This window comes from Semicossyphus pulcher, unplaced genomic scaffold, assembly GCF_022749685.1.
Source record: "Semicossyphus pulcher isolate SPU_LCO1_2020_fin unplaced genomic scaffold, fSemPul1.0.p SCAF_21, whole genome shotgun sequence".
Lineage (NCBI taxonomy): Eukaryota > Metazoa > Chordata > Actinopteri > Labriformes > Labridae > Semicossyphus > Semicossyphus pulcher.
The window spans coordinates 14580364-14604530 of NW_027211695.1; the positions used below are offsets into that span (position 1 = coordinate 14580364).

At 42.4% G+C, this 24167-nt stretch overlaps 1 protein-coding gene across 1 annotated transcript; it reads left to right on the top strand.

Moving 5' to 3' along the window:
* Positions 1-948: 948 nt before the first annotated feature.
* usp12b (ubiquitin specific peptidase 12b) lies at positions 949-23840 on the top strand. Its single transcript, XM_069672319.1, has 10 exons — positions 949-1061; positions 6015-6095; positions 6253-6336; positions 7407-7536; positions 8034-8308; positions 8398-8474; positions 8566-8649; positions 10053-10250; positions 10345-10423; positions 18396-23840. Exons 1-10 carry the CDS (start codon positions 1014-1016, stop codon positions 18495-18497), a joined length of 1158 nt encoding a protein of 385 aa, XP_069528420.1. The 5' UTR covers positions 949-1013; the 3' UTR covers positions 18498-23840.
* Positions 23841-24167: the final 327 nt, after the last annotated feature.

Sequence of the window (24167 nt, forward strand, 5' to 3'; positions counted from 1 at the left end):
GTATCAATAAACAAGCAAAACCGTGTTTTATAATGATGCTGCTAAACAAACTGGGGGAGACTGTATGTGTCAATACAAGACAAACCTACTGATTGCTTACTTTGGTGTGCTTTGATTAGAATTTATATATTCTATTATTATACTTTGATATTGGTTTCATTTATTGCTTTCGGTGGAGGGGGGGTGTAACTAATTTACACCGTAAAGAGCACCGCCCGCCGATTTAGCCCGGTGTAAACAATCTGACGAACCCAATTTCATCTGAGTTGCGCGTCGGCGACACTCCCTCACAGCTTCCCCAGGCTGGACAGGAGGAAGGGTGACTAGAGAAAGCTGGCATGAACAGCGAGAAACACCGGAAGTCACATGTTTACATTCAAAATAAGATACAACAAATCGATAAATTAAAAAAAAGTAAATTAAAATCACGTGCATATTTCTCATGATAAAAAGTAATAAAAACATTAGCTGAAAGGAGTTGCACACTGTATTTAGATGATACTACAAAAAAATGTCAAATGTTTAAAAGTATATGTATTTTTTTAATTATTATTTTATATTTCTGATAAGCATTTGCTTTGAGGTCCCAAAATTACCAAATCTCTTCAATCTAAAAACTAATTCCAAAAGAGGCATGAAATAGGAATAGCTAGCAGCCATTTAATTAAAGTATATTGTTTAATAGCTTTAATAAATATACTACTTTTAGCTTGCATTGAAGTTAAGTGTAAGAAATAAACTGGGATGGGGTTATTTGTTTGAGGTTCTCTTCAGTTGGACAGGAAAGGGGGTTTAAAGTCGTATACAATATCTAGTTTGTTTGTTAATCAACAGAAAAAAACCCTTTTAAAAGTGAGTGTATTATTTTGAAAACTAGGACCGGAAGTCGTGCCTCCCATTCTGTGTGACTTCACAGTTGTAATAGACGGGCAGAAGGCTCTCCCGGAACTCTGCAGCCGCATCGGCTCTGATTATTTCAACATCGGGGTTCGGTCCAACATGGCGGCTTACGGATGGAAATACTGATGACAGTCCGAAAGATCGCCTCGATTTGTACGATGGTAAGGAGCTGAGATTCGGCTTTATCGCTGGTATTCTTGCGCTGCGCCTCTGTCCGGTGCCTTGGCTGGTGAGCCAGGACGCTAAGCTAGCTGCTGTACTAGCCTGTTTGCTAACCACACAGGGCAACATGATAATAACACACAGGGTTTCCAGAAAGTTGTACAGATTAGCCTTTTAACACAAGCTCTCCAGCTCTACATAGGCTACAGTTTAGTTTAAAACAGCATAATATTATGCTCAACCCGAGCTTGTTTGGCAGTTTATCAGCCAGCTTTGGTTTGCTTGTAGTTTGTTTATGCAATAAGGGCAGGGTTGACCAACGGGCGAAAACTAGCTAGCTTAGCTTGTTAGCCCAATGGTAGCCCTCTGTGGCTGTTGGGACAAAGTTGTTTGCTCACCGGTGTTCCAGAAGAAATTTCCAGTTTGAGTCCTTAATAGTATACAGCTACTCATTTCTAATAGCTGTCGCGCTAAAATAAATTAAAGTGATTAGCATAACATATGTGCACTAAAGGATTGTAAACATCTCATCCAGCTGACATTGCTGTTACTCAACCATTAAAGTGTCCGGAATTCTGTAACTACTATAAAGGCAGTGTCACGTCCAGCTGCTCGGACAGTATTTCCACATAATTTAAATAAATAAAATCAAATGTAACATGATCTTTTAATGTTGGCATAGATAATACAATACTCACAGATGAGTAGTAATAAACATCTGGACACAATATGTATAATAATGAAAGTGAAAATGTATAAGTTAGTTTATCAGCAAAGATACAGATTAGATAGTATGTATCATAAGTCATTCTGATTTTAGCTTAGGATACAAACGCATATTAAACATCACTAATATATCTCTCAAAGCATAGTAAAAACCTTTATGACTTGTTACACATACATCCTAAAATGGCCAAAATAGTCAAACTGACGGCCGTAGAAACACTCATAACTCGTCCGTGTTTTAACATTGCAAATTTTATAAATATCGCCCAGCCCTAATTGGTGGTATTTCCAGTGTTAAGCCACATCTGATGGAGAAATTCAGCATGTCCTGTCGTGGGACACACCCTGAATGTTTCCTCCGTACAAATTCTCCCCTAATGTTCAGACTTTGGTTCTCAGAATTAACAAAAAAAACCGCTCTTTTATTTTGAAGAAACCCTCGTGGTGTCAGGGTAAATAGGAGACACTCCATCCAAAGCTAAAGTGTGCGGCGCTTGTGCTCCTCTTTCTTTCCTCTGAGCAATTTAAAGGATTATTCCTTCATACTCTTTGGTTCCCAGTTAACCGTGAAAGCCTCCTTCTGGGTATTTAGCTCTGCACATTTAAAGCTTTTGAATAAATCAATTTAAAGCAGTGGCTTTAAAGTAGCTTTGACAATGTGATACTTTATCAATATTTGTGCTGAAATTCTGCGAGGGTCAGAGGTCAGGGTCAGCTAAAGCGCAGCACCCTTGGAGCACCTTTCTGCGCCTGCTAACGGGGACGTTTTAACACCCGCATGAAGCACGGCGACATGTTCGGCAGGTTGTTTCACAGAGGTCAAGGTTAGAGAAAGGTCACGCACTGTAACTCTTGCTTTATTCGCTCTCATGGCGTTAATGTGACAGTTTTGTCTTTGTTATTTTTACAGCGTAGCCAAGCCACAGAAGCAGGCAGGAGGGCTTAAAGCTAGAAGATTAACTTCTGAGTGTAACTTATCCCGTTTCTACCCGTCGCACCTCTCAGAGCTGACAGACGGCTCGGCAGATGCTACAGAGCCGTCTTGTACTTTCTGTGTGTGTGTGTGTGTGTGTGCTCTGTGTGGCTGCTACAGGCCCGGTGTTTAAAGACCACACAGCAGGACGTGTAAACCATTTAAGTGTGAAGGCCAGCAGCTATTCTACCCACTATTCAAACACTAACAAGGCTGAATGAGAGCTGTGTCTCTGGCAGGTCGGTTCGGTCTGTTTTGGCAGCCGGAGAGTTTCTGCCTGGAAGGTTTTTGTTTTGCAGAAAATCAATGTTTCTGGTGAAAGTCAGCGACGGGACGGCACACACCAGAGCGGGGCGGTTTCACCTCAGCGTTAATGAAGCAACATTAGAGAGGAAAAGGATGAGAGCTTGATGAACTGATACGGGCAGAGATGGAAAGTCTGAGGATGGTCGAGTGAGTCAATTATCTTGACTGTTATCTGCAGTAGAGAGAAGTGGAAGACAACAGAAGCTATGTTGTGAAGTAAAGTAGTCGCACCGGCCTGTATGACCACTTTTATATCAGAAGTTTAGCGTCTAAAATTCGGAAAAACGGCGAACTATTCGACACTTTGATGAAGGCTTGTTGTCCCGAGCAAATTGGGAGTCATAAGTCGTGTTTCCACCTGAAGTACCCTGAACTTTATTAGGGATGCACGATATTATCAGCACGTTATCGGTATCGGCCGATATTGGCTTAAAAATGAACTATCGGCCAACACGCCGATATCCGCCGATATAATTACCCGATAAAATAAGGGGCTGCTGCGTACTTGATTAAATGCCCGACCTCGGCGCAATGTCCCCGGCGCGAAGAAGACCTGCGCGGCGCAGCGTGATGACGTCACGTGCGTCTACCTGCAGCATGAGAGAGTTAGAAGCCAAAATGTCCGTGGTGTGGAAGTTTTTCAAAGTGTCCGAAATAGATAGCAAAACTGCTATTTGCAATGACTGCTCAGCTTCGGTGATGCGAGGAGGAGCCAAGGCAAAGTCTTTCAACACTACAAACTTGATTAACCATCTCAAGACCCGTCACCCCGACCGTTGTAACAAATGTGATAAGAGTATCACCATTATACTGTATGCTTATTCCAATACAGAAGAGAGTTGATGATCTCTGCAATTAGGTGTGCGGGAAAAAAATATCAGTATCGGTAATCGGCTAAATGAGTTGTAAAATATCGGCATATCGGATATCGGCAAAAAATCCAATATCGTGCATCCCTAAACTTTATGTTGCAGGAACTACTTTCTAAAGCCGCTTTCCCACTGGTCAAAAACTTGCTTACACCCGGCTTTTCTGCTTAAAGGGAAGGACTACAATCTGCATTCAGACCCGGGTCAAAAGACTCTGCAGTAGACTCCGATCGGCATTGATGGGAACACGAAACCCGCGCCGACGCGCTAATCCCCGCGCCCTTTCCGGCGCGATGCTATGCTCCGTCGGTAACTTCTGCGACTCCTCGTCATCTCGGCTACAAATTCAACCCGTCGTTCCAAATCTGTCGGCACAGAGTTTAATGTATAGACATCTTCACTCTTTCCTAACCCTGTCTCCGGCATGTTTGCGACGTCAGACGGTGACGCAGCAGAAAAGGAGTATACTTCACTGGCGATGGGAAAAGAGACAATCGGCATTTATTCATTCAGCCCACTTGTCTTGTCCTCACTGAAGCTGCCGTGTGCCATGTTTTCAAGCTGCCCCGTGAGACCGACAGAGTTCGCCTCCCATCACTTCATCACTTCAAACCTGCACTGAAACAAAGTTAATATTGTGTTTGCAGCACGCATTGTTCTCACGTGTTCCCAGGCCTCCTCTGTGTTTGCCTTCCCAGCGCGCACAGAGCTTGTTTTTGTGCCCCGGCTTTGTTTACAACCCTGCGCTGCGTGGTCGTCGCGCTGTTGGATAAATAACCTCAGCCTGGTGTTGGTGTTGACTTGACATGAGCTGCGGTGTGATGATGAGTAAGAACAGCGCGGCTCCGTTTGCTGTAGTCATTCGAGGCCTGAAGGAAAAGCTGCATCATCGTCACCGTTATCGTCCCTCCTGTCTGTGTCTCTGCTGCTTTTATATAATGTGTCATTTCCAGAAGCTCCGAGCCGCTGAAAACAAACACTTTCAAAATGACTGAAAGACTCGTTCTGATAATAATAGACTGGTTGCACTTTAGTCTACAATTGAAAAGCGAAAGACCCAGAAACCTGCTGCAGAAACCGTTTTGTTTTATAACTTAGGAGTGCACACGTTTGACGTTCTCAAACTTTAATTTGTCTTAGGTTTTCCAGCACATTTAACAGGATGAAAGAAGCTGAAGAAACACGTGAAATAACATAGTTTCACATGTGGTCTTGTAAAGTTTGAAGTGAGGAAATAAACACAAACAAGTTCTGAGAGTGACTCAGGGAAAAGCCAAATGTGGAGCTGGTGGAAATCTCGCAGGAAGCACAGCTGCAACAAACAGATGGTGGAGAAAAATAGAGCAAGGAAGCAGCAAACAAAGAGGAGGAAACGAGGGGACAAAGGACGACTGATGGATCGCTTCAACACAGTTTGAGGGACAGATATGTGGAGGAAATGTTTGTTTCACTGTACAGCGTCTTTAAACACGTGCTCGTTTTTAGCCACAGAGGATGTGTCCAGTGATGTGAGAGGTTTACTGAACATGCTTTAAATGTTTCTCTTCTGCTTCTTCTTCTTCTTTTTGTTCTTCTTCTTCTTTTTCTACTTCTTCTTCTTCTTCTTCTTCTTCTTCTTCTTCTCCGTCTCCATCTCCTTCTTCTTTGTTTCATTTTCTTCATCTTCTTCTTCTCCTTCTCCTGCTTCTTTTTCTCCTTGTTCTCCTTTGTCTTCGTCGTCATTGTTTTTCTTCTCCTCCTTCTTTATCTTCTTCTTCTTCTTCTTCTTTCTTTGCCTCCTTCTTCTTCTTCTCCTCCTTCGTCTTCTCCTTCTTCTTCTCCTCCCTCCTCTCCTTCTTCTTCCTGTCCTCCCTCTTCTTCTTCACCTCCTTCTTCGTCTCCTCCTTCGTCTTCTCCTTCTTCTTCTTCTCCTTCTTCTTCTTCTTTTTGTCCTTCTTCTTGTCCTCCCTCTTCTTCTTCTCTTTCTCCTCCTTCTTCCTCTCCTGCTTCTTCTTCCCCTCCCTCTTCTCCTTCTTCTTCTTGTCCTCCCTCTTCTTCTTCATCTTCTTCACCTTCTCCTCCTTGTTCTTCTCCTTCAGGGCGCCAATGCCTCTGCCTTGGAAAAGGAGATTGGACCGGAACAGTTTCCCGTTAATGAACACTACTTCGGATTGGTCAACGTAAGTGTCAGTCACACACACACTGATGCCCCTCAGTCAGAGTAACTGTGAGACAGTGCAGCTTTACTTGTGTGTTTAAGCTTTAATAACACTCAGTCGAGTACCTGTCTGTCTGTCTCTCTGTGTGTCTAACTGTGCCTGTGTGTCTCTTCTGCAGTTTGGAAACACCTGCTACTGTAACTCGGTGCTGCAGGCTCTGTACTTCTGTCGACCGTTCAGGGAGAAGGTGTTGGCATACAAGGTAAGCGATGAGAGAAACAGCAGAGCCGTAACGAGCAGCAGTGTTCGTGTCCTCTGCTGTGTTCACACGACTGGCCTCTTTTCAGGCTGCAAGAACAAACTTAAATACATCCAAAAATATCACACTCACCAGAGTGTGAGACCAGACTTCCACTGTTGTTATGTAAGAAAATATGGACGTTAAGGTATTCAGTACTTTCACATTTAGACAAACAGAGCAGCGCTTTCAGTTCCTCTTTCATTCAGGCTCATGTACAAATTTAGCACCAAACTAAGCTTTAAAATTAGCTTCTTTACTTGAATTTGGTGCATCATGGGTAATGTCCGTGTGTCTTTGGGAGTTGGGTGGATACGGTGTCTCTGTTCTGGAGGTCTGACGTGACGCTGGAGGACAGGGAGTAGCTCGTTCTTCCTCTCTGTGCTGTTTTTTTTTAGCTGCGTCAACAAGTCGTGTTGCTTTGCGGCTCAGACGCAGGTTTCATAACCTCTTTGCTAGAGATATATCTCAAAGTTCTCAGTTTTGCTCTATTTGGCGCCACCTTTGGCGATATAAAGGAATTGCAGGCTCCCTTTATCACGGTTGTAACTCTTGATTTTCCTTTTTAGACGGTTTGCCTTCATCTGAGCGTCAAAAGTTGTATCTGTAGTCATCCATCTTTTCTTTGTTTGTTCAGCCATTGTTTACTCTTTCACTCTAAACTGCCGCTGCAAGGTAGGCGCTAAAAAGTGAAGCCCAAACCTCTACATCGCCCCCTGGGGGAGTGGATGTTAGTTTCCTACAGGCGGAGCATTTTAAGCGTCAATCATGTTGTAACTATTTATATTTGGGGCATTTATTTGATGCCTAATGACCTTTATAAAGAGACTACAAAACGTCCGTCACCTGTTTTCCAGCTGTGACCTCTTATTCTGATTTATGATTGAGATATAAGTTTCACAGGTCATCAGTATCACGTTGTGTGTGTGTGCGTTATGATTGTGTCTGATGTAGATTAGATAACGTTAGGCACAACCTCACCTTTACTTTCTAGTTGTGTAATTAGAGGAAATGAACTGTGTCCTTGTTCGTAGGTGCAGCCGCGTCGCAAGGAGTCCCTCCTCACCTGCCTGGCCGACCTGTTCAACAGCATCGCCACGCAGAAGAAGAAGGTCGGCGTCATCCCGCCCAAGAAGTTCATCTCCCGCCTGAGGAAAGAAAATGGTAGGTGTCTGATAAAACCTTCAATTGAATTTGTTTAGAATTGGACTCCAGAATGCGCAGCTGCTGCAATAAACGACTTCCCGTGTTATTATCAGGACAGCATCCATCCTACTCCTCCAAAGTAATAAAAAGATCCATGAATGAATCATGAAAAGTTCCTCCATGAGTAATTTGTAACACCGACTTGTGCGTCACTGGTGAGATTTGTGAGAGCAGGAGAAGAGAAGCGGCAGGGGGAGGGTTATCTCTGCCGAGAAGTTCATCTCACAGCTGAGGAAATAAAGCTGTCAGCCAAATCCTGCAGCGGGAAGAAAGAGAAGCCACCATCTTAATTAGCTCTATTCGTCCTCGCCAACTCCAGCTGATGCTGTTTATTCTCCCTCCTTCTTTCACTTCTTCCTTCCCCGTCCATCTGTGGCTCTCTTTGTCTCTCTTTATTTCCCCTTTTCTGTCTCTTTATACCTTTTATTCATTTTGATATCTCCCTGTCCTTCCAGAACTGTTTGACAACTACATGCAGCAGGACGCGCACGAGTTCCTCAACTACCTCCTCAACACCATCGCGGACCTGCTGCAGGAGGAGAAGAGCCAGGAGCGGCAGCAGAACGGAAAGCTGGTGCAGAATGGAGGAGGAGGGGGAAGTACGGGAGGAGGAAGTGGAAGTGAGGGAGGAGGAGAAGGGGAAGGAGGGAAGGAGACGCAACAGACGTGGGTCCACGAGATCTTCCAGGGGACTCTGACCAACGAGACGCGCTGCCTCAACTGTGAAGCTGTGAGTCCACAATGCACCTTTAATTCTGTTGACCTTGTCGCTCTAAATCTGAGAGTCCACGTGACCTTGCGCGTCTGCTTGCGTTGCAGGTGAGCAGTAAAGACGAGGACTTCCTGGATCTGTCTGTGGACGTGGAGCAGAACACGTCCATCACACACTGTCTCAGGTAGCATCATCTGTCTGCACCCAAAAAGTCTGTATTTAGACTCTCGGGTCTTTTAACCGACACTGATGCGTGTTTGTACCTCTGTTCACAGGGGCTTCAGCAACACAGAGACGTTATGTAGTGAATACAAATACTACTGTGAGCAGTGTCGCAGCAAACAGGAAGCCCAGAAGAGGTGGGTGACTTCCTTACTTCCTGCTGTGCAGGTTTAGAGTCTGATTCTCCATCTCTTCAAACATCTCTGTATTTGTTTCATTGTCTCTGGTGTTTTTCATGTTGAAAAAGCGGGTTGGGGGCATCGGGTTTAATCTCCATCCCTTTGCAGCGTGTCATCCGCCATTTTTTTCCCAACACTTTCCACTGGCCTCTCTTTAAATAAAGACAAACGGCACAAAAAAATAGTCTTTTAAAGACCAGCTCCAGCTCCATAATCTCGATGAGCTCACTTTTGTTCTCTTTGGCGGCGCCTATGGCGATAAACGGTAATTGCGGGAGCACACTTCCCAGATATCCAGACAGTGTCGCACGCGTGACGTCCACGGTCGGCTCCGGTTGTAACTCTCGATTTTCCTCGGTGACTGTTTGCCTTCATCTGAGCGTCCAATTTGTTTCTTTTTCTTTGGATTTTCACTTCTTCTTTTTGAAGTTGTATCTGTAGTCATCCATCTTTTCTTTGTTTGTTCAGCCATAGTAGATTACTGTTTACTCGCAACGCTTGCAGAGAGCGGAAAAGCAGCCGCTTAGCTCCGCCTACCCTCTCTGGCAGACCAACCAAACGCGTCACTAACTGGGCGCCGCTTGTCCGCGAAAGTCGCACCAGACACCCAGTCTGTAATACTGCAAATGCAAAGGCTTTTATCATACCTCATTCAGCGAGACTTAACAGTCATTTATTTACATGAAAATCCTCAAGATTATATCTTTAAAGACGCTGATCAAATCTCGTCTTACAATCTTTAAAGTAGCTTTTTGCAGACGAGGGTTGCTGCTTAGTTAGTCATGAGAAGTTTGTTTCTTCCGAGCTGTGCAGGAGCGGTTTAAACCGCAGCTCTGTACAAGTCAACATGTACGGTAGCTGTTTGTTCCATTAGGAGGTACCCCCCAAAAACCACATCTGAAGTTACTAAAGCAACCAGTCAGGGCCTTCCTGTTGCTCTCTGACGAGTCGTCTATTATTACCCTCAGCTCGCCTGTCTGAAAACCACTGGACGCTGCTCTGTGTCTTCATTCGCGCATGAAAAGACACTGCTCAACTCTGACACAGAAGTTTCATGCACTGTTTTTCTGAGCGTGCACCGAGCAGCATCCGTTATTTTGAAAGCGACCTGCTGTCACCGAAGGTTTAGCCAAATTAGGAGGAGCATAAATCGTCTTAAAGCCCCCCCCCTTGCTCCCTGCAGGGGGGCTGCAGCAGTGATGGGGACGCCTCCTGTGCCCTCTTCTCCTCCTGGTGTTTTTGCACTCAGCCGTCCTCTTCATTTTGTCTTTATTAGTTAAAAGTCAAACCCTTGTGAACGCCATTAAACCCTCGTCAGACCTTTTTTTTTAAACCTCTCTGTGTTTCTGTTTTCACACCAGGATGCGGGTGAAGAAGCTCCCGATGATCCTCGCCCTCCACCTGAAGCGCTTTAAGTACATGGACCAGCTGCACCGCTACACCAAGCTGTCCTACCGCGTCGTCTTCCCGCTGGAGCTCCGCCTCTTCAACACGTCCGGGGACGCCACCAACCCCGACCGCATGTACGACCTGGTGGCCGTCGTCGTACACTGTGGCAGGTGGGTTACAGGAGATTTAACCCGCAATAATGATGTTTGTTTTTTAGCCTCTAGAGTAACATGTTAAACTCTGTTGTCCTCCCCTCTGTCTCAGTGGTCCAAACCGCGGACACTACATCACCATCGTGAAGAGCCACGGCTTCTGGCTGCTGTTCGATGACGACATCGTGGAGGTGAGACGTCTTTAACTTTCCTCTTTCTCTCTGACTTCTCTTAGATTCTTTTGTTTTCTGTACAAAAAATAGCTTCATTTTACAGGAAATTGGATGCCTTTACATTTAAGCAGTAAAATGTCCCCACTTTGAATTCATAATGGAACAAAGTGATTCATTGTGCTGTTCTGACTCAGAGCTGGAGCTTAATTTTTCTTTGTTCTGCTAAACAAGAGCTGATTTTATTTCACTGCGCATCCACAAAGAGGGAAGCTGCTCCCATGTTACCTTTTGTAATTTAACGAACCTCGAGTTTCTAAGAGTCTGTTGCAGTCCTTCATCAGCCTGAACTTGAAACAGAAATAATCTTACATTAATGTTCTCTGTAGAGCAGTAAACAAACGTTTGAGCAGAATAAGGGCCAGTGTCCACTAACAGCTGGCATTGCCCACAACCTCACTTTCAGAGGCTTCTCACCGGCGCTTACTGTTGCTAGGTTACGAAAGATTTCCTGCGGCACTTACACTTCCCCTTGGTTGTCTTGTTAATTTTGTTGATTTATTGTTGCATTGTTTTTAGTTATTTAACTCTGCTGTGTAGTGCTGTCAAAATTGGCCAAAAATCAACATACTTACACCTGTCTGTTATGCTAGGGGTGAGAATCTCTCTGTCTGCCCGGGCTGGGATTTAAATTCTCCGACGACATCACCGCACGCCACATGGTTGTTGTTTTAGCTCGTTTCAGTGACACTAAAGTTAATTATTAACGTATCATAGTGACGTTGTGATGCATTCAATGACGCTCTGTAACCAAGAGTGCGCGCGAGTACATACGAGAACTTCAGTCTCGCAAACAGCCGCGGTAATGCAGATTTTTTTGTCACAACGAATTTTAATTTTAATATCCGAATATCCGTTTTTTATTACAATTCGATTATATATTCGAATGTAGAATATTCGTTGACAGCCTACTGCTGTGTAAGGTGACCTTGAGTGCTTTAAAAGGCACTTATAAATAAAATGTATTGTTAGAATTATTATTACTAGTGACCGTGAAGTCTTAATATTTGCTTTTATTCAATTAAATTTAACAAAGAAACATAAAAACGACGTAAAGGAATTAGGGCTGTCAACAAATTCTAAATTTGAATATATAACCAAATTGTAATAAAAATAAAAATCTGGTTATTAAAATGAATATTTGATCTGAAAAAAAAATGATGTGTTTATGTTTATCAGATATACCTGTGTAACCTCATTATTTTGTTTACTTTGTAAGGTGTAGGAAGCCTATGTTGATCTTTTAAAAGGCATGTTTATGTTTAGATTAATAGGTCTCTCGTTTTATTGGTATGTCCTGTTGTGCACTAAAATAGCCATTTTTGGCCAGTTTTGACAGCACTAAAAGGAATCGTGTCCTGACGTTAGCAGCAGCTCTAAACCTGGAAATTGTACCCTCGAAAAAACTAAACGGTTAGCTTCTCCTCTGCCGTTGTTGTTGACAAAGTTGATATCTGAAGTCCCGCCCCTTCTTGATTTTGATTGGTCTGTGAGGAAAGGTGACATTAACAAGCTCAGCCGTGTACCAACTGAGAGCGCAGCGACAAAAAACAGCTGACGCAGAGAGCGTTTAGCGCTGAGGACGCTGAACTGCACTGGGTTTGTGTGGAAAATAGGAGCTGTTAGTGGACACAGGCCCTTATGAGAGAACAACATACTATTCTGTCTGTTGCGCTTATTGCAAAAATACAGTATTTCTCCTGAACTGTTTCTATGGTTTACGTCCATCTTCACAAACTCTATTCCACCTGAACTGAAGCGGCCTGTCGTTTCTCTCTCGCAACCGCTCCTAAATTAAATCTTCTACAATTTGTTCCCAGCCCTGTTCTTGTCCCCCAAATAAGAAACATTATTCCCTCTCAGATACCAAAGATGTTCAATTTGAAATGGAGATTTTGCAGCGATGAAAACAAAAGATGCTTTGAAACAGTTACACAACAAAGTGCAGCAGTGAGCTCTGTCTTTAGTCACACGGACCTCATGTCCTCGGGTTGTCTTTTACAAACATTTACGAAGGTTTCATAAGAACATCTTGAAACCTGTAAAGCTGTTTTTGTTTTAGAAATCCCAAAAACTCATGTTAAAAACAGTTTGGAGTCATAACTGAGACATTTACCTCAACTTAGGAATCAGATGTAAAGAGGTTTAACGTGAGGAATATTTAATGTATAAACTCTGGGGATGAAATGTACCGATGCTGAATCCCCGGCAGCCGTCCAAAGTTTTCCTCTTCATCCCGAGCAGACAGGAATTTCAAACAGCCGCCCCTCCGTCTCCGTGTGGATCCTGGCGCTCTGAATGTTGTGTCTGAATTTCCTACGACCCAGATACCTTAACCTGCGCTACATAATGAGGATTTTAAGAAGGGTTTAGCCATGAGGATGCGATTATAGGAGGGTGGATGAAAGTCTTCATAAAGAGAACAGAAACCTGCTTCAGATTAGAGCGAGGGATCAGCCTGAAGCCTCCAGGATGAGATGTGGAATGGGAATAACGTCCCTCCTTCCCCCTCCCATCATCACTCATGCTCAACATCTACCTGCTTCACATTCACCTTTTAATTGAAACATTATTCATCCTGCTTCTGCAATTTTAAACCCGATGTCACCTGGACGGCACGTCGTGTTGGGAAAATTAAAAACATGACAGACTGCTGCTCCGTCTGCTCCGCCTTCATCCCTCTTCCTCTTTTAATTTGAACACTTTTTTAACTCTTAAAAACAAAACAAGTTTAATAAGATTGAAATGTGGGGTCTGATAAAACTGCAGCTCCTTCTGTTATTCTGCAGCTTCCGTAAGAAACCATCTGTTTCCCTCTCGGACGTGCTGACAGGAGAAAACATGGCAGCCCACACAGACAGTCTGACATCCTTCTAGCATGTGTGATAGCGCTCAGCTAACAGCTTCCAGCCCCCCGCTCAGCACGCTGACACCCACAACAGAGCTGACATGACAGCAGAGTGATCGGGAAGACTTCTCAATCCAAGACGGGAAATTTACCCGAGAAATCAGAAGCATCTCTTTACCAATCTGTGTTAGCCAAAAGCTTGACGTAGCTCTGTAGTCATTAGCATTTCACCACATCAACACGGAGCCAAAGCCTCGGCCTCGCTGCTGCGTTTCAGCTGCAGCCAACTACCCTTTCATTTTGTTATTCTTACGTCTTCCAACGCGAGCCAAAGCAGTCAAACTATCGGCGGTTAACTGAGCGTGCAGGCAGGCAGGATGAGTAAACGCTGCAGAGTTTGTGGAGTATAATCTGAATCAGAGGCACACATGGACCAACAGGAGTTTCCAAGATGAGTAACAGTCACAAACAACTTAGTAAATTAGATACTGCATGAAAACTACATGTATTAAAAGTTGCAAGGAGTTTCAAAACGTCCTCCAAACGCTGAATCAGATACTGTGGATAGAAACTGCTAACACTTTCTGGTAAATGGACTGCACCTACGTTCTTTTACACTACATGTCACACACTGATAGCAAAGGTCTAAGTACCAATCTTCAATCAGATCAGTGCAAATCCCGGGGCGCTGGTTTGGCTCGGTTGGTGGAGCGGGCCCCCCATGTGCGGAGGCTGTAGTCCTTGCCGCGCTGATCGCAGGCTCGACTCCCGGTCTGCCCGGTCATTTGGTGCATGTCATCCCCCACTCTTTACTCCCAACATTTCCTGTCTATTTTCGGCTGTCCTATAATTAAAGGCAAAAGCCAAAAAAATAATCTTTAAAAAAAAACAAACCCAAGTGGCGCCCAGTTAGTGACGTGTTTTTCATCAGCCAACAGTGGTTGTTCTGCCAGAGAGGGTAGGCGGAGCTAAGCGGCTGCGGTCTCTGCAAGTGTTGCGAGTAAACAGTAATCTACTATGGCTGAACAAACAAAGAAAAGATGGATGACTACAGATACAACTTCAACAATAAATGAAAATCCAAAGAAGAAGAAACAAACTCGACGCTCAGATGAAGGCAAACAGTCTAAAAAGGAAAGTGACCGTCAGCCAGGAAAATCAAGAGTTACAACCGGAGCCAACCGTGGACGTCACACATGCAGCACTGTCTGGATATCTGGGAAGTGTGCTCCCGCAATTACAATGTTACAATTTCATTTAGCAGACGCTTTTGTCCAAAGCGACGTACATCTGAGACACAACACAAGCAACGATCAAGACAGGAGGGAATAAAGTCAGTAAGAGCCGACAAACAGCTCCAAGTGCGATCGGACACAGCGTTCTTTTGTTGTTGTTTTTATACACCGCATTCCAAATTATTACGCAAATTGTATTTAAGTGTCATAAAGATTACAGTTTTTGTTTTTCAATTAAACTCATGGATTGTATTGTGTCGCAGGGCTCTTTGGATCACTGAAATCAATCTCAGACACCTGTGATAATTAGTTTGCCAGGTGAGCCCAATTAAGGAAAAACTACTTAAGAAGGGCGTTCCACATTATTAAGCAGACGACCATTTCCAAGCAATATGGGAAAGAAAAAGGATCTCTCTGCTGCCGAAAAGCGTGAAATAGTTCAATGCCTTGGACAAGGTATGAAAACCTTAGATATTTCACGAAAACTTAAGCGTGATCATCGTACTGTTAAGAGATTTGTGGCTGATTCAGAGCACACACGGGTTCGTGCAGATAAAGGCACAATGAGGAAGGTTTCTGCCAGACAAAAGCATCGGATTAAGAGAGCAGCTGCTAAAATGCCATTACAAAGTAGCAAACAGATATTTGAAGCTGCTGGTGCCTCTGGAGTCCCACGAACATCAAGGTGTAGGATCCTCCAGAGGCTTGCAGTTATGCGTAAACCTTCTATTCGGCCATCCCTAAACAATGCTCACAAGCAGAAACGGCTGCAGTGGGCCCAGAAATACATGAAGACTAATTTTCAAACAGTCTTGTTCACTGATGAGTGCCGTGCAACCCTGGATGGTCCAGATGGATGGAGTAGTGGATGGTTGGTGGACGGCCACCATGTCCCAACAAGGCTGCGACGTCAGCAAGGACGTGGCGGAGTCATGTTTTGGGCCGGAATCATGGGGAGAGAGCTGGTCGGCCCCTTTAGGGTCCCTGAAGGTGTGAAAATGACCTCTGTAGAGTATGTGGAGTTTCTGACTGACCACTTTCTTCCATGGTACAAAAAGAAGAACCGTGCTTTCCGTAACAAAATCATCTTCATGCATGACAATGCACCATCTCATGCTGCAAGGAATACCTCTGCATCATTGGCTGCTATGGGCATAACAGGAGAGAAACTCATGGTGTGGCCCCCATCCTCCCCTGACCTCAACCCTATTGAGAACCTTTGGAGCATCCTCAAGCAAAAGATCTATGAGGGTGGGAGGCAGTTCACATCCAAACAGCAGCTCTGGGAGGCTATTCTGACATCCTGCAAAGAAATTCAAGCAGAAACTCTCCAAAAACTCACAAGGTCAATGGATGCAAGAATTATGAAGCTGCTATCAAATAAGGGGTCCTATGTTAAAATGTAACTTGACCTGTTAAGATGTTTTTGATTGAAATAGCGTTTGATTTCAGTAAATATGACCTCCTAATGCTGCAGATTCAAAAGATGAGCATTTTCAGTTCATAACAACGTATAAAATGTTATAAAACTCTGTCGTGCGTAATAATTTGGAACAGTGCATTTTAAGTTTTTTATTTTTGAAAAATACTGTTATCATTGGGAGGTTTGTTCAATAACATTTGAATTCATTAAACTAACGGTTGATGACTTGAAAATTATGCTGACTGTCATTTGCATCGACTATTTAGGAAAATCTGAGAAAAATATCATTTGCATAATAATTTGGAACACAGTGTAATGATCATCAGCAGCAACATCAACAAGGTCAATATAGTTCGTCAATTTGCGTCATCTTCATGAGAATCCTAATTAACATAAACCACATCCTCGATGTCGTCATCATCAATGGCATCAATATCATTACCGTTTACGAAACTGAGATCTTCCAGATTACCACTTTTAACATGTTTGCATGATCAGCCTGTAAGTTGGCATTAACAATTTTGAGTGAAGCCATAATCCATTCTCAAAATCATCCATTATCATTGTCTGGTTTTACAATTTAAAAAAAAGCTGCACTGCATTACATCAGGATGGTATTTAAGTCAATGCAGACCTGTTGTTCACTGGGATGTCTTCCACAGTTCGAGCATGTTTCAATAGTCTACTGACAGTAACTAATGGAAACGTATGGCTGTTGGGAACAGTATTTAAATGTCTGGTGGAAGTGAGTTATAGGTTATGGGTTACAACATTTGGAGCCACTGGTATGGTCTCTTTACATTCTTCATATTTAACAACCTTATATTTCCTTCAACAAATGACATCAGACCTCCTTTATGATCCGAGTATGGCTCCGGTTCAGTCTACTTCTACTACAAATTGAAATGGTTTACTTGACGTCGCCCTGCGGTGTGAATACAGAGTAAAGCTGCTCCGTCACAGTCATCAAGGACTGATGTTTAAAACTGTCTCCAGAGTATTTTTCCACTATGACGGGAAGGAGGCCCACGCCAACATCTGCTCCGTAACATTCTGCTGAGCTTGCAGAACACAAACGTATCATTTTTTTATGGTTTGTGGAGATTTACTCTCCCCGTCTGTCTTTGTATTCAAGCTTTCAGTCTCATTCTTCTTCTCTCTTTTAGTCAGTTTCACCCAGAACGTCTTCACCACCGAATAAGAAGTAGAACTGAGGACTTAGTCTCAATATATTCTCAACTTATTGCCAACATACTCGATTATAAATGAAGATGAATGTGAGAAAATCCCGCTCTGAAACAGTTACACAACAAATTCCAGCAGCACAGCAGTGGATTGAAGCAAAGGACTTTGTGTTTTGCCAACACGGACCTCCTCAAAGAGCTGTCATGTCTTCAGGTTGTCTTAAGACGGAGATTTAACGAGGTTGTGACAACACATTGTTGGAATCTGAAAAGTACTTTTTATTTTCATGCCTGGAGAATTTGTTGAATTGGAGGCATGACTCAAGGATAAACTGCTTTTATTAAGGGTTATTGTTAAAGGTCTGCTGGTAGATCTGTGATTAAGTATTTTCACTTGTATGAAAAGGATGTCGACTTGTGGCTTTTCCCATTTTGTGCTTTTCCCATTCACTTTTATTCAGTGGCATAAAGAGGTCCAAAATGTACACATTTAGCTCATAAAAATCCCTAGAATTCTACTTAATCCTGCAGTTAAGGTGATTATTTTTCTGTGAACTTCAAATTACTTCAGGATTTTATAAGACTTAAGAATATACCTGGTGATTTTGAGGACCCCTATCTACGGAAGCCCAAGGCAGACATTTTATTTGCTCCGTTTTCCTTTGATAACAAGAAATTTCCAGTTGTTTTCTTGAGATCTCGACATATGTCCTGTTGTCGAGCTCAACTTATTTTTCTCGTTATCTGGACAAAACAAACCTGGTTTTCCCATTATAACAGATAAATTTAGACCATTATCTCGGGATAAAGAAGCTTGTTTTCTCGAGATAACGATATAAATAAGTCAAGATCTTGAGAAATTACGAAATTAGTTTGAAATTACTTGTTATCCAGGGAAAACGTCCGCCAAAGGCTTCCGTATGTATCCTCTAACCCACGAGGTAATGTTACTGAGAGGAAAGAAACATTAATTTAGTTATCACAGTGAGGTTTGAAAAGAGCCAGCTCAGCTGTGTCCCTGTTCCAGTCTTTGTGCTAAGCTCAAATTAGCTAAGCTAAGCTAATCAGCTCCCTGATTTAGCACTAAACTTAACACAAAAGCAGGTTAATAAGAATATTTCCCGCTGGAGTATTATTCTCTGAAACAAAGCTGCCAGCATCAATAAAAAGAAGTTTAAACACAGAGCTTTAGGAGAAACCTGTACATGTCTAAAGTTTAACCCTTCGTCTTCTTCTCTTGTAGAAAATCGATGCACAGGCGATCGAGGAATTCTACGGTCTGACGTCGGACATTTCCAAGAACTCTGAGTCAGGATACATCCTGTTCTACCAGTCCAGAGACTGAACCAGCCAGCGGTGAATCCCCAACAGACTGTCACTCAACAGAGGGGGAGGGGCTTATGGCTGCCCACGGCTCCGCCCAGTACGCTCACATAAGTATCCAGGCTTTATTCCCTGTAGGCGGAGCTTTGCACTGGAGTGCCCCTCGGATCGCTCGAGACGTGTGCAGGTCGCATGGCAGCCTCCTGGATTACGATCTTTCGACTCCTCTGAGCCCTCACTGCAAAAAAAAAAAAAGCACCTTAAAAAACAAGATGGCTGATTCTGTAACACTCGCTTTGCATTGGGGCATCAGTGATCCAAGAGGCTGACATCGGCGTACGCACAGCGCTCTGTTCTGGAGGTTCAAGCAGTTTGGGATTGTTGACACAACTGTTTCAGATGAGACGCTTACTTCTGATTGTAATCCTCCTCATCACGGTAACCATCAGCTTCATCACAGCCTTCTTTAGTGTTTTTGCGTGCAAATTATACCATGCTAAATTAGCCTTAAGGCTAACACACAGGTAACATGCTTTCACCCCAACAACTCATTCCACAGAAAATTGAACCGCCTTGTTAGACGTCCCACCTGCCACATGACAAACACTGACACCATGTTTAGAGGTTGAACTGCTGGAACATATTCTTTGAGCGCAGCGCGGAGATGCTAGTTTGCAGTGTTTTTGTCGTGACGTGGTTCTAATGACAAAGTGTTACAAGCAGAGCGTAGCATGGAAAACAGGCTACCAGAGATCTTAAAGAGGGGCTCATTAGCTTTGAAACGAAATCTCCATGAATTAATTGTTTTTTTAATACTAAAAATTGAAAAAAAAATCAGTTTTTACCAAAAAATACCATTTCATGTTTCTTTTTACCAGCAATTACATTTTGTTTTCTTAAAATTGTGTTGATAAATGTCTTAAAGCAACAGGAAAAAAAACTGTTGGATGATTCAAAATTCTGGGAAAATTCGTCTTTTAAAAATAAATGTCAAAAACCAAATACGTGAACCTCTAGGCGTGTTGAGACCAAAATCGGAGCAATTTTTTCGTGGCACATTTTCATTAAAAGTCAATGCAAGACGCACAAATAGAACAACAATTAGCTTCGCTTTTTTGGTCTGAACACAACTTCAAAGATCACCAACGACCCTGTTCAGCTCGCAGCGAGTGCAAGCGGCTGGTTTTATTTTGAAAGGTAGCGGTGCGTCGTGCCATTACGCGTCATGCTTGGTGCCACTGTGGGAAAATCTCAACGAGGGAACACATTAAACAAAGCGCGGCCAGGTGTGTCAACGTTTTTTAAGCTAGCTTTGTTTTCCTTTGTAGTTTGACTTCAAAGGTTGGTGTTGTTTTAACCAAGAATATGCACATTTGTACCGCTTCTTCAAAGGGACACATACAGAGACTTTCTTTAATTGAATACAGTTCTGACATCCAAACTGTCACACTACACACAGGTTAACTGTTTGTGTGTTTGTCCTTTTGTTCCTAATTAAAGCTTTATTTCTGGACAGCAAACTTTAACACCTCCACAAACACACACACACACACACACTTTTGCTGCAGCTGGTTCATCACCAAATTTCGACTTAAGTGGCTCGAGTGCTGTTTTCTCCTGCAGCTGCAGCTCTGGCAGGCAGTCAGACCTTTTACATAACGTGTTTTTCACTCCAGAATCTTAAATTGAAGCTCTCAGTAAAGCTGATGGATGCTAACAGCCTGCTCATGCAGAGCTTGTTGGTCCAAGAAGGGGTACATTTAATGCATTAAGGCTGTCCTCCACTAAGATCAGAGTCTCATTAAAATGTATCTTAACACTCCTGTGGAAAACAAGTGAAATGAATGGGTTTTAATTTCACTAAAGAAAGACGAACAGCAGCCGTTTTAAAGCCTGTACATGTTCTCCTAAACTCGAGCCTGCTGACCGGCAACAGCCTCCTTCATCACCTCTGTTGTTTTAACGCACAAACAAACCAAATGTAGGTATTTTTTTTGTTAAGTCTTGTTTCATGAAGTATGTTTTACACTGCCAAGCTTGTGAGGCTCCACCTGACTGGGCTGCCCCAGTTTTTTCTGCAGTTTTAAGGTGTTTATATTCTTCGGTAGAGTGAGCGTCCCAGGCTGTGGGTCAGGTATTATTTGAATGTTAAAATGTACAGTTACGATTACAATAGGGCTGCTGCTTGACCTGTAAAACACCATGTGGAGTCGGACACGTCTTGATCTGAGGTTGCTCTCTCTCCTGCTCAGACAAGAGAAGGACGACTGAAATACTTTGTTTCCTTTGAAGGCTTTTATTTTGAAGCCCAAGAGCAAACGTAATCGAGGTCAGGGTCATTTTCATCCCTGGTTAAGTTTGATATCTCTGGGTTTGCTGACAGCGCTTTCACATATGTTAGAGTTTCTAATATCATCTGGATACAGTCTGGATTTTCCCAGACCCTGCCTCTCGCCCAATGACTTCAGCCCCCCCTTAACCCTGAACAGGATAAGCTGTATATGTAATGGATGCATGAGTTTGAATGTTTTTCAGATGACAAAACTAGGCGCAAACGTTTATAATAAGAGGAAGGAACTTAAGTTAGACATGTATCTACCTGAAATACGACCTCATGTTCTTTGTCTGCTGACCTTGTATTTTGGTTTGGCAATACTTAAGCCAATCTTGAACAGTTGGCGTTCCCACTTTTTATCACTCGGCATTACATCTCCTGAAACTCATTAAAAACTTGTCATGTGAGGTATCTTTGAAGTGCAAACACACTGGCTGATTTGTCTTCTGAGCAGCTGGTGAAGATGCAAAACAAACAACAGTAATTGGGTTCAAACTGTGACCGAGGAAGATCTCTGTGAGTGTAATATTAAAGCTCTGCCAGCAAACGGAGACATATCCAAACTCATAGTATTTTAGTATAGTTTGTTAATACACAAGTGCCTCTCTTGGCTTAGTTTTCAAATTGGTGTAAACGATAAAAAGGAAAGAGAGCGACCTCAGATGACGTGTCCCGAACACTCCTTTTCATTCACTCGTTTGAAGCATCAAAGTCAACACTATTTCCATTTTCAGTCTGTGCTGCTCTCAAACTCCAATAATCGAGATGAAAGGAAGATGTTTTGTTGGGTGGTTGAATCTGTTTTGGGTTCAATCCACTTCATTTCCATCAGTAGGACTTTGTTTATTAGTCAGTTTTTGGTAACAAAGCACAAAAGCACATTAGTTTGGTGGTAAAAGGCGACAGATTCAGTTTGAGTCTGTTTTTAATGAACTGCAGTTACATGGAAATGATCGGTCCTCAAAATTGTAAAAAAAAAAAAAAAAGTCAGTACTCAACGAAACTGGTCGAAACTGTTGGAGAGACAAAGTGTTGGGAAACCAAGTTGAAACAAGGCTCTTTTTTATTTAAATATAATTAATATTATTATAAATGTTTATGTTATCTCTTTTTTCTTAGATTTTGTCACTTGTTTTTGATATATTTCACTAATTTTACGAGTCTACCATTGTTGTGTAGACGTCTCTGAAGATTATTTTGGTTTAATTTGGGAGTTTGTGATGACAGATGTTGATGTGTACATAAAAAAGATGTTATTATTGGAATATAAATATTTGCTTGCTTGAAATAATCAGCACATCTAAATCAGAAATATTCGTGGATATTTTGTCTCTTAAAGTAAAAGCCCCGCCTATCTGGCATCCCAGACTGTCTAAACCAAACAGCCCAACAGTGAATGAGCTCAAATGTGACCTGATTGGTTGTAATTACACAAAAAACATTCTGATTTAATGAAGAGAAACTTTCTTTGAAAGAAACTAGAAGTTATTCAAACTAGAAACTGCTGTGCAGAAAGTAACTGACCAAAAAAAACTGACTTGTGCATCACTGTGTTAAAGGAAAATCCACTGTAAAGAACATGAAATCAACCGTTCATTTCAAGCCTGTTGTAACTGAGCAAATGTAGGGTGACATTTGTCCAAAAGTACAAAGTTAAGAAGTTCTGGAAGATGACTATATTTGATTTATTTTTAGCAACATTCAAATATTTTCTAAAAATTAGCTTGAAAATTGACACCGTTTCAATGTTTGTCCACCAGAAGGCACTCAGGAGCTTATTGTCCGATTACAAAGTGTTCCAGTCAATGCATTTCTTTGTCAGAGAATATTAGAAATATTTATGGTGGCCAACAAGGACAATCGCGCACTTCCGACGTTGCATTTGTTTTGGGCTTTTACATCGTTTCTGAATGTGCAGCCTGTTTCTTCCATTGGAAACCAATTGGGCCGTTGCAGCGCCATTGCCCTCTACGGCCACCGTAAATATCAAATGATTGTAAACTCTCTAATATTGACATTGGTATCAACCCTAAACTTCCAATATCAAGTATAGTATCGGGCTAAATCACAATAATCTGGACTCTTTTATTAATGTAAATGAAGGTGTCGTCTGCGTGTGAGTGAGAGCTTCAAGTTTGATACCAAACAGAATTACACAGGAAGCAGCTCTTTCGCTGACGGACCAGTTTCTCCGCCAGCTAAAAAATAGAGCAGAACATAATCTTCTGATTTTACAACAACTATTCTTACAGTTAATAAGAAAAAATTTAACCTATTAAGAAAGTTATTAAGCAGCAAACTCATTAAATAACAAGAACTGACATCTCCGGTTGGATTTTTCCTTATAACAGATTTAAGTTGTATTGTTTGTCGTCCAAAATGTCCCTTCAGGGCTTCTGTCATCCACGTCGCGCCCCACTTTCAGACTCACCAAGAATGTAAATGTTTGATGGGCGGAGGGAGACTGAATGTGTCATAAACACTCTGATATTGTTTGTTGCAACAGTTGTGCAAAGTGGCAGCAGCCTCAGATGCCAACAGCAAAACAGCTCATTTAGAAATAAGGAAATGCCTCGATTTGTTGTAATTTTGCCAATTTTTCACAGCAAATTTCTACTTTGAGAAAATAAATAATATATTCAATCAAGCAGAAAACAGAAACACCTTGTTTGAATTTGTATTCAGGCTGAAGAAAAACAGACTCTTTCTGCGAGGTCTGATGCTCGTACCTTTTGGCACCAGTCTGACAGACAGAAGTGTTTTTAATGGATTTAGTTGCAGACATTTAATTGGCCATGAAACTGCCCAGAGTCTCCCCAGTTTTAGCTTCTAACAGACTTGAAGGATAAAGCATTGAATCCTTCTCCTCTGAGCTGTTTCCTGGGTGTTTGTGCAGGCTGCTGCTGCTGCTCACACACTGCCGTCTGAAGTTCATTCTGAATTCATGTAGATGCAGTGAAGTTTGGGAATGACGGCTGGTTCTGATGGTGTCCAAGCTGTTTGAAATAAAACACAAACTGGTTTTGAAGATGGAATAATCTAAACTGTGTCCTACGTTTTTTATTTCTCTTATAACGTCTCCACACAGACGGTCATCTGAGGGAGAGGAGCTGCTTTTATCAGAGTTCAGAGATATATGTTATTGTGTTACTGTATTTCACCCAGATGATGCGCTAAAATCTAGCTAAAGCTTCATGCGTCGCTATGATCACCGGTGTAGCCGCCATCCTCACAACAATAGCAAAGTATGAAAAGTCAGAAAGTCATTAATGTTAATCCTTTGTGTGTATATATATATATATATATAATGTATTTATATGTGTGTGTGTGTATATATATATATGTATGTATATATAT